We start from the raw sequence: 13830 nt of genomic DNA, 5'->3' as shown, positions 1-13830 counted from the left end.
CTCATGGTTGTTATTAGTACCTACGAGATGGTATAAAGCCCTCACTACAGAAATGCATGGCTATTTAGGGTCCTACTTTGAAAAGATTGTCTTGCGTCATTGCTATTTGCGCATCAGCCTTTATCTATTATGAATCAAGGCCGAGTCTCCCAGCACAGATCAACACCTACTAGCGTGTGGAGACAGATCCTATGACAATCTTGATGCTTAGTCTGTGCTATCTCATGAAGACAAGCGGGCTGTTAACAGCAAGAACTAAAGGCGATGTTCTTCCGCCAGTACTTCTAGTCGTATCGTCTGTTGTACTAAAGTCGGCTCCCAAGGCTGTGAGACGAGTAAAACGACGCGTCTTCTTCACCCAGTGCGCAAACTTAAAGAGGCACGATGTTTGCAGTCGTCGTTCCCCGCTACTAGTTGATGAGCAGGGGGGGCTTCCATGTAGAGCGGATAGTGAGCAATGTGTTTACCACAACTCTTGCCACATGCAGCCTCCAAGGTTATCCCTTATCGAGGAAAGGTATTGTGATTCGTCAATGCTCTATGCGCAAGCGGTACTATCAAAGAGCCGGGATCTCTTAGGCCGGCAAGTGCTAGCGGATCAGCTTATGTCGCTCTTTTTTGCGCTTGGTGTGAGTATGTGACCCGTATAGATACAAGCGCTTAAGCCATCGGGCTCAGCACAGCGAGCAGCTTTAGATGCTTAAAAACCATAATCACTGCGAGATGAGACCAGAAGTAGTACGCTTTTCCTTGCGGACCTGCAAGCTGGGGGTCCGGCGCTTTGGTAACAACCTAGACGTCTTCTTGAGCTACGCGTCGGCGTATTGGGGCATTATTAGGAGATGGGCTTGGAATTTGTCACTAGCGCAGAGGAGAGGCAGAAAGCAAAGAGAGCGCCTCCTCCGAAGCGATGTTCTAGGCCGTATGTTCTAAGGTAGGGCAGAGGTGTCGCGTCAGGATTTGTAGAGTTGCTGCGACCGTTCTATAGTACACTCGGTCCGTGCCGCTAAGAACGACGGTAAGATCGTGTTGTTCGAAAGGGCCGCGCTATCTCGAAGGCACGCTAAGCCATGTGGTGTTGTTTATAAGCGAACTTCTGACGGTAATTTGGAGTGATAGGAGTAGAGAGAGACCGGGTGCACGTTCGGCGACCACTTTTGTATAATATCTTGGTGGACAATGGAAATGCTAGTCATGAATAAGGCTGTGGAATGGGTAAAGTAGAGTATTATATCTCTGTGTACACACACTTTCAGCTTCTGTACAGTCGTGCATATCCAATTTGAATAAAGCACACAATTTTAATATTGGTGCGTTGATTGCAAGAAAGCTTTTGGTCAGTGCTTTCTGTGTGCAAGGTGCACGACAACCCTGCTGCAAAATGTAAGCCCAAACAAAATAAACAGCAATCAGCTATCGTAGCCGTGATGGATTTTTCAAAAAAACTTTTACCCTGTCTTAGATGCACCAATTATAAGCTGACCAACGCTTTTGAGCATAACGTCAAATCTACCTATTTGTCGGACCAGAAAAATATGTTTATTAGACAGTGGTCAAGTATATAATTCGGCTACATGTCGCCAATGATAAGAAAGTCTAGTGACGTTCGACTACTTCAGTTCTCACTAGCTCCGCTTCTCAACGACAATGGTAGTCTTGCTCGCGATATGTGTATAATACGCACCGAAAAAGGAAAGTGTTATGGTTAAGAAAGTACCCGAGTGATGTTGCCTGCACGGCGCCGTTCTGAGGCACGTACCCTATTATGGTTTATGTACATACTACACTATTACCTTCTTGACTCAGTACAACGAGTAGAAGTGCTTGGCGATTAAGTATAATAATTAGACGGTGGTATGGAAGAGATTGATAAACTAGAGTAAAAATACGTTTGTGGGGCACGTGGGCTGCCATTGTAACGGAGTACATAAACTTGCTATACAGACAGACCACAAGGTTGTGTCTTGGCTTACAACAGCCTCAAAGGTACCGAGGTAAGGAGCCATGTTGAAGTATCACGATACTTGCGACTGATGTGGAAGTTAAGGCCTTCAACAATAAGAAGTCTTTGGTACACATGGACAGTTTGTCTTGCGCTATGCGTTATATAGTTATAGATAGTGGAACATGCATATTCAATATCAATATTAGCTAGAATCACCTTTCAGTAAAACCTCCCAATCTTAATCAAGATGTTTGAGATACTTGGAAAGCCTACTGTTTGATACGTGTGTGGTGGCTAGCATATCATCCTCGGTGCGCTAAATAGCCCGGACTTTTAGTCCTAAGCTTCTTTCAAGCAAGGTGCGCAGCGAATCTGTTGCATTTTGTAACTTCATCAATTAAACTTCATATTTCCTGGGAGCGATAAGGCAGGTGCATAAAGCCCCTGTTTTTCATATGTTTTTGAGGCGATAGCAGGGATGGCGGCTGGAATTCAGGAAGCGCCTCGCTTTGAGGCAATCGCTAATTATGAAATAAAATGGTGTGATAAGACACCTACCAAAACGTCGTCTCAACTAGACTTCGCTGCAACAAGCCTTTTTAGAGATCAACAGAGCAGGCCACTTTCGTAACAGCCTTTTTAAGGTAAGATGGACATATAAACTCATTTTCGGGCACGGTAAGTAAAACTTTACCGCAAACCACAACGTCGTACTGGAAATTCTTAAGAAAGGAGGCTGCGCCGTAGTGTTGAGTGAAATAGGCACTTCTGACATGGAAAATGTTCATGCGATAGATGTCGAGGGGGCTCGTAACCTCTAATTAGACTTATTGTAAGCTTAATCCTTTGAGATAGCCACACTGGCCAACTCATGATAATCCTGCTTTCCATGAGATTCTCTCGCAAACATGCTTTCAAATGAAATATTCCCGGAACAGGATCACGTCGGAGCCAACGCAAGCTTGCCGATATTAGCAAACCGCCTTTTGCATCAAGAGCTGCCAACGTGTGCTTGATGCGGATGTTCTGAATCGACCCTCGTTCTCTAAAATACTTCTGGAAGATAAATAGCATCATGAAAGCTTTGCGCATAGGCCTGATGCGGCCTGGATTGTCGACTTACCAGAAGAATTGGTGTCGCTAAGGCTTCAGTCAGTCCTATAGTGACTAATCAGCTGGTCCCAGTGCTTTCCGTTTTGGTAACTTAGTCCCTTTTATGATCATTTATTACTATTCATCTACAAAGTCATCAACATTGATCAAGGTGCAATCGTCTTGAGCACGTCCATTCAAGAAATTAGCGCTTGCTCCTGTATCGTGGCTGCACCTTGCACACAAGAAACATCCACAGCGCGACACTTGCCGCTGATTTTTCGATTAAAAATGTAGGAGTCGAGTAAATTTGCTGACTTGTACCAAACTTACATCACGATACTCACGAAAGCATGCGTCTATGAAAATAGCTTGTTGGTTTAAAGATAGCCATTGAAGTGTGGCGCGGTTGTTACTTTTAGAGCCAGGTCAGATTTTCTCGAAGAGCTTTCCAATTTGTGGGCTACGAGCTTAGTGTGGTGGGAGCTTTACCGTGTCGCTATATTCCTTCAGCAAAAAATAAAAGTCTGTACGGGTCAGGATAATAGACGCTTCATAGTGCGGTTCAAGTGCCTACAACATGGACTTAACCGTGACGTATGACGAGCTCATCTTTTCGGCAACTAACTCACTGTGCAATTTTGTTAAATCCCACAGCTCTTTCAAACATTCTTGGGCCAACTATTTCGGCAGAAACATATCATCTCCTCAGATATTTCTGTCTTTCCTTTCATGAGCGATAATAGTATCTCACGTGTGAAGCTAAACTTCTCCGCACGACGGGAGTGTTACATGGTTGCGCTAGACAGCCTTGCTACATCGCGATGAGAATGGACAACCACAAGCCAAGACCTGATGCTTGTAACTGCACTTATAACCACGTCTCGACCGGCTCTTGCTTAGGTGACTACAGCACTGATCTGCCCTTACTCAGTCAAACCCTGACAATCGCGACCCGCAGTCGCCTTTATTTCTCCAACCAGAACTAATTGCTGTGCACCCTTACATACAGCAGTGCTAAACATCTCATCAGAGACATACTTTGCAGATCGCAATTGACGATTACTATTTCTCCTCATCTAGAGACCGTGACTCTTTACTACTTTTGCCTCCCGAGATTTGCTCAAGGCTGTTAAAAGCGTCGCCACGGATTAGTTCGAAAATCACATGACCTGTACCGAAGCTATCGCCTCTTCACGCTTGCGTCTCGAAGCTTCTGCTTGTCACCAAGAGCGGTCTTGCTTGCTCACCAACGTAAAAGTGCTTAGCCATAAATGCTTGCAAATTAATCGAATTCATGGTCTGTGGTTATTCAAAAACGCCATGAATGGGATTTGATACTATCTCAAATCTAGGTACAACGTTTCATGCCGTCAAAAGTTTTAGAAGAACGCAGGAAAATACTATCTAAGCGGTGGGGGTGCCCCCGAAACAAGACACATAAAAGCCTATGTCTATAATTCTACAAACTCACGTACTCGGTTTAAGTCTTCCAGACGCGCATCATAAGTTTTTGCATGAGTCTTTTGAATCTATCAGGTCTTTACGGCTTTGCGAAGCCGTGGAGGATGATATTGACAGCCAATATAATTGGGCATTGAGCTTCACCTTGCTTAGTGAGAGCCAGCACACACAGGAGCCCAACGCATCTCCGCAATGAGTTTGACCGTCTCGAGAGCCTAGCCTTTCTAATATTTCAATCAAGAAATGGGGGGTCCGCAAAAAGCAGATGCTTGAAACATCTGCAGTAAGCTGAGACACTTATCATCAGCAAAACGAGCGCACTCTTTCTTCTTAGACTAGGCTGATGATTATCGCTTCTGGTGTTTATAGAGTCAATAATCCTCGTACCTTCGACACCGCACCCCAACCGACCTCCGTGTTACAAAAGTTGCATTTGACTAAACACTCTCCGCATTCGTGCAAAAGGTTAGATGGACAGAGGTTTTGTGTGATGTTTAGTAATTCTACTGTGTCTAGAGTGCGTATACATCTCAGTTTCTGTGATTGTTCAAAGCACATATCACACTTTTATCAACTTTATAAAGCACCTAGTACATTATTATTATTTGCAGTTAACAATAGTACTTTGGTAGAATTGTACACAGCTGACAGTACCAACTACTGACTGTTAATTTGAGAACGATGGGATGATGAGCTTCCGTAACAATGAGCTTTGTGAGATTCTTTGGCTGGTGATTTTCATCATGCGGTGCATAAAGTTTACTTGTTTCGTATTCAGTAAAACAAATATATTTTGAATTGGCTTAAACAGGCTTGGGACCAAGCCTGGAGTAGAAGAGCGTAATAAGAAACTAGCTGTTGAAGAAACACTCAGCTTCTTCTCTGGTGAAGCATGCGAGTTCAATCTCTGTGCGTTAGTTAACGCGGTTATTGTGCGTAAATGATCTTTTTGTGCAAGGTGCACTGTCACCCTGTCGCGCCTGACGGCACTTGCCGTTAAGTTGACGATTGAGACCTATGTGACTCTATTTTCTGTGAGGATCCAATATGAGGTTGTTCAATTTTCTGTCTTCATGAAAACTAGATATAATTAGTGCGATAATGTTAATTTTGTAGGGATGACACTTATGACGGCCCAACAACCAGAAGTGGTATTCGGTCACCTGGGGATGATGTCCAGGTATGCGACTGCGCTGTTGTGACACCATTAGAAACGCCTTGACCAATTGTCCATAGAAGCTTATATTGAGCCACCGTGGGGCAGCTTGTGTTGAGCGCTCGGCTCTAGGAAGGCAGAGTAAAGTAGATAGCTCTATCTAGTTGAGGAAAGTTGAGGTGGCTACACGGTGCAATAGCGCCTTCTGCTTGCGCTCCTTACACTTGGAGGCTGCACGTGAATGTGAGCAAAAACGTGAAAAAAATTTGCTTATGAGGCTTGCCAAAGTGGAGAGGTGCTGATGCGACAGAAGTCACGGGTGTTCACACCACCTGGTCAAATGTACTGAGTATATACAAATCCTTGTCCATCCGTCATAGATTTGGGTGCTTTTCGAATATGTTTAATGTCAAGCAGTCTAATCGCTGCGACATCTCCAAACCTTTTCTTAGAGGCGGTAATACTTACGATTACAGGTGTGATTCACCAGGTGCGATTCAAACCAAGACTATTCGATGTTATTTGCCAGGAAACTGTGAATGTCATATTAAATGCAAAGCTCAGTTTAAGTGTCGCAAAGGCTAGTTGGTATACAGAAAGCAGAAACCCCTAGAATGCGCCAGAGGCAATAAATTCCAGCCAGACTGAGGGATTAGTTGGTAATCTCTTGCTGTCGAGCTGAAAGTGAAACAAACTTACGTAAAAATTTACGGCAGTATCAAACATCTTCGCCCTGTGCATTCCTTCTCTCTGGACTAAGGAGTACAAAGGGACGAACTTTCACATAAGGTCGTCTGCAAGTACCCCACAAGAAGACCAAGAATCTTAGTGTGCGCAAGATAGCCTACTAGGTTGACGTCAATGCAACCCTGAACGAAGCGACTTCCTATGAAAATAGTTGAAGTTCAGCCGAGATTTGCTACGAGCAACATCAATGTCCTGGATGTGATGAAGCTGTTGGGTGTCCTAGTCGTTTATGACGCTATAGCCTATGCCATAGGCTACAACGCGTAATAGCATTTGAGTCCCACTATCTTACAGAGCTAGAGAATACTACCCGATTCCCAAAAATATAACTACTTGCAGTTTATTACACCCTTGTTATGATCCGGATAAAATTGCTTAGCTCTAAGCCGTTCGTGATTTATACTGATTATGCCTTGTTTCGTACAGCGTCGCCGTCACCACATCTCCCACCGACTACGGCAAAATTGTGACTCTTCTTCGCCGATTAAGCACTACCCGAACTGAAAGATCTAATGTCGCGATGTGACGTTGCTGGTTTAGCAGACGACATGTGTGCGTACGAGTCAGACGCAACACATGTTGCATCGCTTAAAGCCTATTCAAAAGTATATTTTGCTGAGAACAGCAGCGTATGTCTCTACAGGCTTCCTTTGTTTGGCTTAAGACCCGCAATCGTAAAGTATCTCTTGTCTGGATGGACAGGCATTTTGACACGCAGATTCCAGACATCGGAGAGATTACCCTCGGATGTTAGCGTTCATACCTTGCCGCACCTTGATCTATATCTCATTTGAATGAGAAAAAGAGTTGCCTGGCTCTGCACGCTTTTCAGAAGACGGTGAAGACCAAAATTGCTATAACGTTGACACTTGGTTGGTAGCTTACGGTCATGTCATGGAGATTAGCAAGTCTGTAACAGCAAGAGTAGAGGTGACGAGACTCCATTCGACGTTCGCATCGTGCTTTCTTTCTCAAAAATCCAAGCATTAAATCAACGTCTAGCCGGACGGATGCTTCACTGAAGCTGGCTTGCAAAGCTGTAAGAAGAAGCTCCTAGCTGATTGACATCCGAAAAAAGGCGTAACCTCCTCGCCCTGTGCGCGAACTGAGTGCGAATATCTTCACCACCCTAGAACCAAGGTACAGACATACATTTTTACCCAACCGATGCTGCTTTAAGTGCAGGCGATAGTACTGAGGAGCGACCGCCAAAGAGAACGAAAAGTGCTTGGAGAACGACATTACGTCGCTCATTTTGCACTCGATGTGAGCAAAAAATACGTTTTTATACAATCGTGTAAGTATCGATGGTTTGAATCCATAATCGTGGCATTTTGAAATGAACAAGAGCGGATCCAGTGCCAACAGACGGGCAAATTGAAACTTCTAAGCAAGCTTTAGCCTATTAGCGACAAGCGAAACGTTGTCGCGGTGGACTTTTGCAATTTTTGCCTTCAAAAAGAACGAACACAGATTCTGATACTTTTTAAGAGAGAGGCGATGCGCGGATGATGTCTCAATCTTAGTTAATGGCTCGGCCGAAAGCCTTCAAGCAAGGCCATAGTATCAGTTTAATGATTCAAAATATTTTTAACATCGTTGCCTCCTTGCCAAGTCGGGCGTAAAGTGTGTTCGTTGGTCATTAGGACCCCGCCTTTCGGTTCTCTGAGCCATTCAATCGCGAGCAGAGAGAAAACTCTTCAGTGCAAAATATCTTTTTAAAATTGACAGTGTATGGGACAAGAGGCATAGTGAAACGACAACAGCAATGGGTTCCGCTTTAGCGTTCACTTTTGTCCAATGCCTTATAAGACAAAAGATGGGTGGCCTCCACGTTGTTCACAAGTGACAGATTCCGTCCTGTATGCCGTGCAAGTACATTATACACTTAAGTACAATCGTGCAAAGCGCAAGATTCCGCAATTGTAAATTTTTACAGTATGCTTTTGTGTAAATATAAGTATTTACGGTACCAAAACATGACGAAAATAGAGATGATGAGATTTCACAAAAAGAGATCTGAGGAGCATGTGACTTGTTAGCCTCGCGTCAAGCACAAATGATGGCTTATAACAAATATCAGGAAAACCTATATCTAGCTTAAAATTAATAACACTAAGCTCAGATTAACAAAAATTTGAAGTAGCAGAGCTAAGTAAGAGCCTGGCTACTTTCGAGTTTCTCGATTCCACTCTTGGGTGAAGCAAATCCGACCTTTATGCGATGCATACGCGCACCCTTTGAGGCAAATTGTTTGGTAAATAGTGCACGACAACCCAGATGTAGCCAGATCATGAGCTCCGTCAGTATTCTGTAATTGTGGACCTTGTCAAGATTTTTTTTTGGCATTGCATCTAGTGTTGTGATACAATTTATCTCAAATAAGGAATAGTAATGCATCATGCAGTCGAGCGCTTTCATAAACCGACATCTAAGCTCACAGTCCTGTAGTTTGCAGGGCTCTCAGACGTAAACAGCATTCTCATGTATGATTTGTCTGCCTTTGGCCCCGACAGGAGGATTGTACATCCCGGCTATCAGCCCTGGTGTCGAGATTCTTAAGCGCATGACGTTTCAATCATCGAAGAAAAATATGGAGTATTGCTACGAGGTGCAATAAGAGCAAAAAGAATTGTATTAATAGCCCCTCATCAAGATTGAAACGCAATCTGTAGATGTCGAATGTGTGGCAGCCAAAAGACCTGACCTACCAAGTGATAGGTCGCCCCATGGCACCAGGAGCCGTTACTTGTGTCTCTAGATGTACATTACACGTAATACATTATTGTTTTTCGAAGCGCCAGCTCTTGGAAATCTTTTGACTTTGATCAGTAGTAGAACACTTTGCCGGCTGAGAGGTAGCGATGAAGATGTAACCTCCGTCGACGAAAGTGAAAGCAGCCTTTGAACGCTGCTAAACTAAAATATAATACAATGTCTTCAATCTGTAACACAAGTTATGACTATGCTTAATCGAGCCGTACACGTTTGTAGCGAAAAGGGATTCGGTGAAACTCCTAATTTCTTGAAGAAAAGGCGAGCTTATCCTTGCTAAATGTAGTGGTGCCAAACCATGAACGAGTGAGTTTGCATATGTACGAATTGGAGAAATGAGTCAAAAGATCAAATTAGCAACTCTAACGTCGGCTTCATCGCGGATCCAGTCCGATTCAACAGACTTTTGGAAGTCGATGTGCCTTGATTTTGTCCTCGGCTTGCTAGCCAACGAGAAGAAACGTGTAGCAAGCTATACTTTCATGACGACTACGCAACACTGTACGTGTTGATCCATACATTGTCATGGCCTGCATATTCGATCAAAAATTGCGGTACACCATCAAGTTCTGTTAAGTGCTGCTCACTTTACTCGAAACAGACTGTTGATGCTCACAGCGACTATCCACAAATGATGGTCAGACCTAAAGGCGGTGAGAGATAATCTGCGCTATTAGTGCACTTTCGTAAATCGGGAAGCTGTAAATAGCTGTGCTCGTATGCAACAATGCAGCTCTACGAAGTATACCACCTTTGTTACGTGAGCAAAGTCATAGCTGGCAATATTCGTAGGAAGCACTGCAGCTTCGATCGTAAGTTAAAAGAGCTGTCACTGTGATTGACACCTCCCATTAACAGCATCAGTTGTCGCCGTATCAACTGGCGGCATCACCATCTGAGCATACAACTGCTGAAGTTGATGTGTCACTTACTCAGCGGAGAAGGTTGACCATCCTGCTATTCTCTGTAAGAAATGTGATGACGTGTCGCTGTATACAAAGTGGCGTAATCAGTATCGATCAGGAACGGCTGAGATCCAAGCTGATGCACGATGAACTTTACCAAGGTGGGATTTATCGCAAGTCACCCCTTCTCCTGTAGATTTTCTTCGAAGCTTAATACTGATGAAACTCGAATGAGATTATTTTTACGACCATCTTTCTCAGTCGTTTGTTGTTGCTGTATCCGGGTTATTGCATTACGGACTCTCGCTCAGCAGACGAAGCAGAAGTGTTGCGTTGCTAAAAGCTTTTAGCAGCAAAAAGTTTGAAACTCAAATGCCGATTTAACGGTGCACGCAGTTGCACATTTGCGTCTCATTTTTTTCTCCTTTGTCTTCATATTTTACCTCTAAACGTATTCAGCGGATTACTAATTATTTTAAAGCACCAAAGCATCGATTCACATGATACTCACCGTATGGTATTACCTCGAGGCCTTCAAGTACAGAAAGCTGTACGAGCACATGATTGATACCCTTTGAGTGGTCATTTTGAAAAAAGATATGCTGCTTAGTGAACGTTATGTAGTGGTCGCCCGACAAGGATATGCGGGTAAGCTTAAATGTTTGCACGCGGAAAAGTGTGAACGCGATTAGTTTCATCCATTTTTACCATTCATTGTTTTTGGAGTTTGCCGACCGCCATAAGCTTTCGAAGGTATTACCGGTAATGCGTAAATTTGGAAATTCTGAGAAAAAAATCATTTTGCTGCAGTTATCGAAACGAGTTATTTCAAAAATACTCAACAAATGTTATCACCAATATGGTTTGCCGGTAGCATTCGTGTGTCGGAAAAAGATTAGTGTTCCTACAGTAAAGTTTAGCAAATTATTGTCAAGATTTAAGGCGCCAGATTGGGCATGTCAACTGCTGATGATTCACAAACAGAATGTCGGAAGAACAAATGTATCAAGTGGTAAAGGATATTCTCCAAAGCATTCGCGCAGAGACAGAGCGAATTGATCCCATTGATCAAGTAACTATATTTTTGCTTAACTTGTTTCCATAAATTGCTTCTATCTGAGGTTTCTCTGACGCATTATTTTGTGGGTCACTTATACATAGCGCATACTCGTTATCTTCCAAGATGGTCGCCGAAGGGTATTATCATGTGCTTCATACAGTACTCTGTACTCGAGTTTCTCATCGCGAGGCATTTTTATACGCTAGTATGTCATGTGAAACGGCGAAATTACAATAATCGTTTGGATAAGTCAGAGCGGTGCGGGTTTGCAACAGCGCGTTTGATCAAGCGACATATGAGTTCTCAAACGCCTTGACTTGCAACTTTCAGCAGCATACCACATTTTATGTCTGATCCGTACGCCGGACGAATCAGCTTATCAATTGTTGACGTCACCATTGTGACAGGTGACAGTTTATAGTTGATACATCGCAAATGCGCATTCAACACCATATTAAGCCGATCCGGGTTACTTTACCTCAAAGGTGTACTCGGCAAAGAATAATTACCATTCCGTCTTTTTTATTATATGTAGTGACGACGCAATGATGCATGATCTATACAGGGCACAAACGGCTAAGAAAAAAGCCGGTATTCTAAATCAGGCGAGGGTCTATTTCATTACCAGTAGATCAATGCCATGGACTGGGTAGCTTTTCTTAGCGGCCTTCACAAGACGAGATTCATGCGCGATCACGCGTTCATGCCCAATTGGCATCTGCTTACGGCAAAAATCCCACCTTTTGCTGAAGCGCTACTGACGACGTGAAGTATCAACCTGAATTCGAAAAGCCCAGATCCGGAGCACATATAAGGCTTTATTTTGCAGTATTTAATGCAGCCGCTTTGCCCACAACTCAAAGCATACAAAGTGTGTAACGAAGTTACATGTACCCTTGAATGAAAGGGCGGGTTACACAAGATGGTGTGACCGTGCATAGTACACCGCAACGAGAAGTCCCTACGTGGCAGAATTGCCAGTAGTAATGCATGCATTTTAATTAGGTAATACTATATTAATTAGGAGAACCTAAGGTATTAGATATTGGTGGCTCTGCCGCAACTAAACAATTGAATACGGGTTTAATTTTGAATGGAAAAGCTTACTTACCTTGACTAAGGCTTTGCATACTCTTGTAGGCAGCGGATTGCATGCCGCCGCACTCGTACTGATTCTTGTAATATACGTAAGGTCGGTGACTTAGCTTAGCTCCCTCTAAGCAAAGAGCTACGGCAGCCCCGCTGCACTTGGTAGCGCTCGTAGTCAACCTTTGCCTGAACTGTTACGACTGATCCTCTGTGGGGATGGAGCAATACTCCTATTTGCACAAATGAATGCAGGACGGGTTTGATAAGCTGATGTCCCTGTTGGGCCCGGAGGGCGTGAAGCACCTTGTTTCGCAAGGGCCCAAAGCGTTTAGCGCGCGAAGGCGTTTTCAGATTATGAAGATGCTCTGTTAGAGCACCTACAGCAGAAGCTGTCAGCATCGACTGCGTCCATGACGCCGCCGTCGACGACGGATGGCCCCTCCCGGTTCAGGCCACTGATGATGAGATTTAATTCTTTGAGGGGTAGGATGAAGAGAACCTTCTGCTATGGGTAAGAAAGCTCGAGAAGGCTACGGCATCCGCCATGCTCCAGAATGAGCAACAGCTCGTAGTGCAAAATATCTCCTAGCCCGAGGGCCGAGCTCGAGAATGGGCACTAACGTTCGGATGAAGCGGCGTCCCTCCTGGAAGGAGATGAATCGTCAGCTTTTGCAAATGTTCTCGCTGCCTAACCAGGCATATTGCGTACGATCGCGTTTTTTGCTGCCTGACAAAGCAAGCAGAAGTTGGTGGACGTTGTTCAAGAGTTGAAGACTCTCGTTGCCAGGAAGGCAGCAAATCCTCACCCCAAAAGCGGTCGCAATAACCGTCTCTACGGAAGGCTGCGCACTGGCGTGGCCAGAATGGAATTCTTCCGTGTGCATCGGTCTTCTCTGAAGTAGCGGTGAATGTGGCATTATAAGCCGAATTCGACTCTAAGTCGGAACGACTCGGTTGGCATGGCTCGTCGAGCGGGCCTGAGCCAATAGAAATCAGCTATCCTGTGAAAGAGGAGGGAGAGTTCCGGGCTGTCGAACAGCGTTTGAACACTTGACGGTGTTTTGTCTGTGAAGACACTCCCTCACCTTCAGACTGTTCGTCCTCTGCGCAAGGCACGTGAAAATTCAGTGAACCGACGATCCCTTCTAACTGGTCTGGTTTGTCGCGGGGAAACGACACCGCCCAGTAGGCGCGGGGCGCCCTAATGAAGTAGAATTGAGCCTCAAAGATGCAGAGGGCAGCAGGGCCCACCCCTAGAACTTTGTGCTCTTGAGCACATAAGAGGTATGCAAGCCGGACTTGCTGGTCGCAAAAGCGACCGTGAAGGGCTTTGAAAACCCATGGAAGATCCTCATCGATTCCGGTGTGTCGGTCAATTATACTCGAAGATCCACGATTGAAGAAAGTCAGCTATATGCTGAGGCGCTGAAAGCGCAGTTGAGTGACATCGTCACTGTTCGCCTAGCGACGGGGACACGTGTCACGGTCCCGAAGGCCCCTGTGGACCTCGGAGCCAATTTTCTTGACTTTGATAGCGTGGAACGCTGTCTACCCTTAGACTTGGATGCAAGGCATGACCCCATCCTAGAATGGCATA

The 13830-nt window shown here is 44.6% G+C and overlaps 1 protein-coding gene across 1 annotated transcript; it reads left to right on the top strand.

Annotated features, from left to right (window-relative positions):
- Positions 1-8892: 8892 nt before the first annotated feature.
- On the top strand, positions 8893-9312 carry PHALS_05505 (uncharacterized protein; the record flags this gene model as incomplete). Its single annotated transcript, XM_024719059.1, has 2 exons — positions 8893-9015; positions 9166-9312. The coding sequence occupies 2 exons, from the start codon at positions 8893-8895 to the stop codon at positions 9310-9312; spliced, it is 270 nt and encodes an 89-aa protein (XP_024584395.1).
- Positions 9313-13830: the final 4518 nt, after the last annotated feature.

Source organism: Plasmopara halstedii, assembly GCF_900000015.1.
Source record: "Plasmopara halstedii genome assembly, contig: Scaffold_2904, whole genome shotgun sequence".
Lineage (NCBI taxonomy): Eukaryota > Oomycota > Peronosporomycetes > Peronosporales > Peronosporaceae > Plasmopara > Plasmopara halstedii.
Note: the sequence above shows the minus strand (reverse complement) of the source record. Positions and strands in the feature narration are given on the sequence as shown.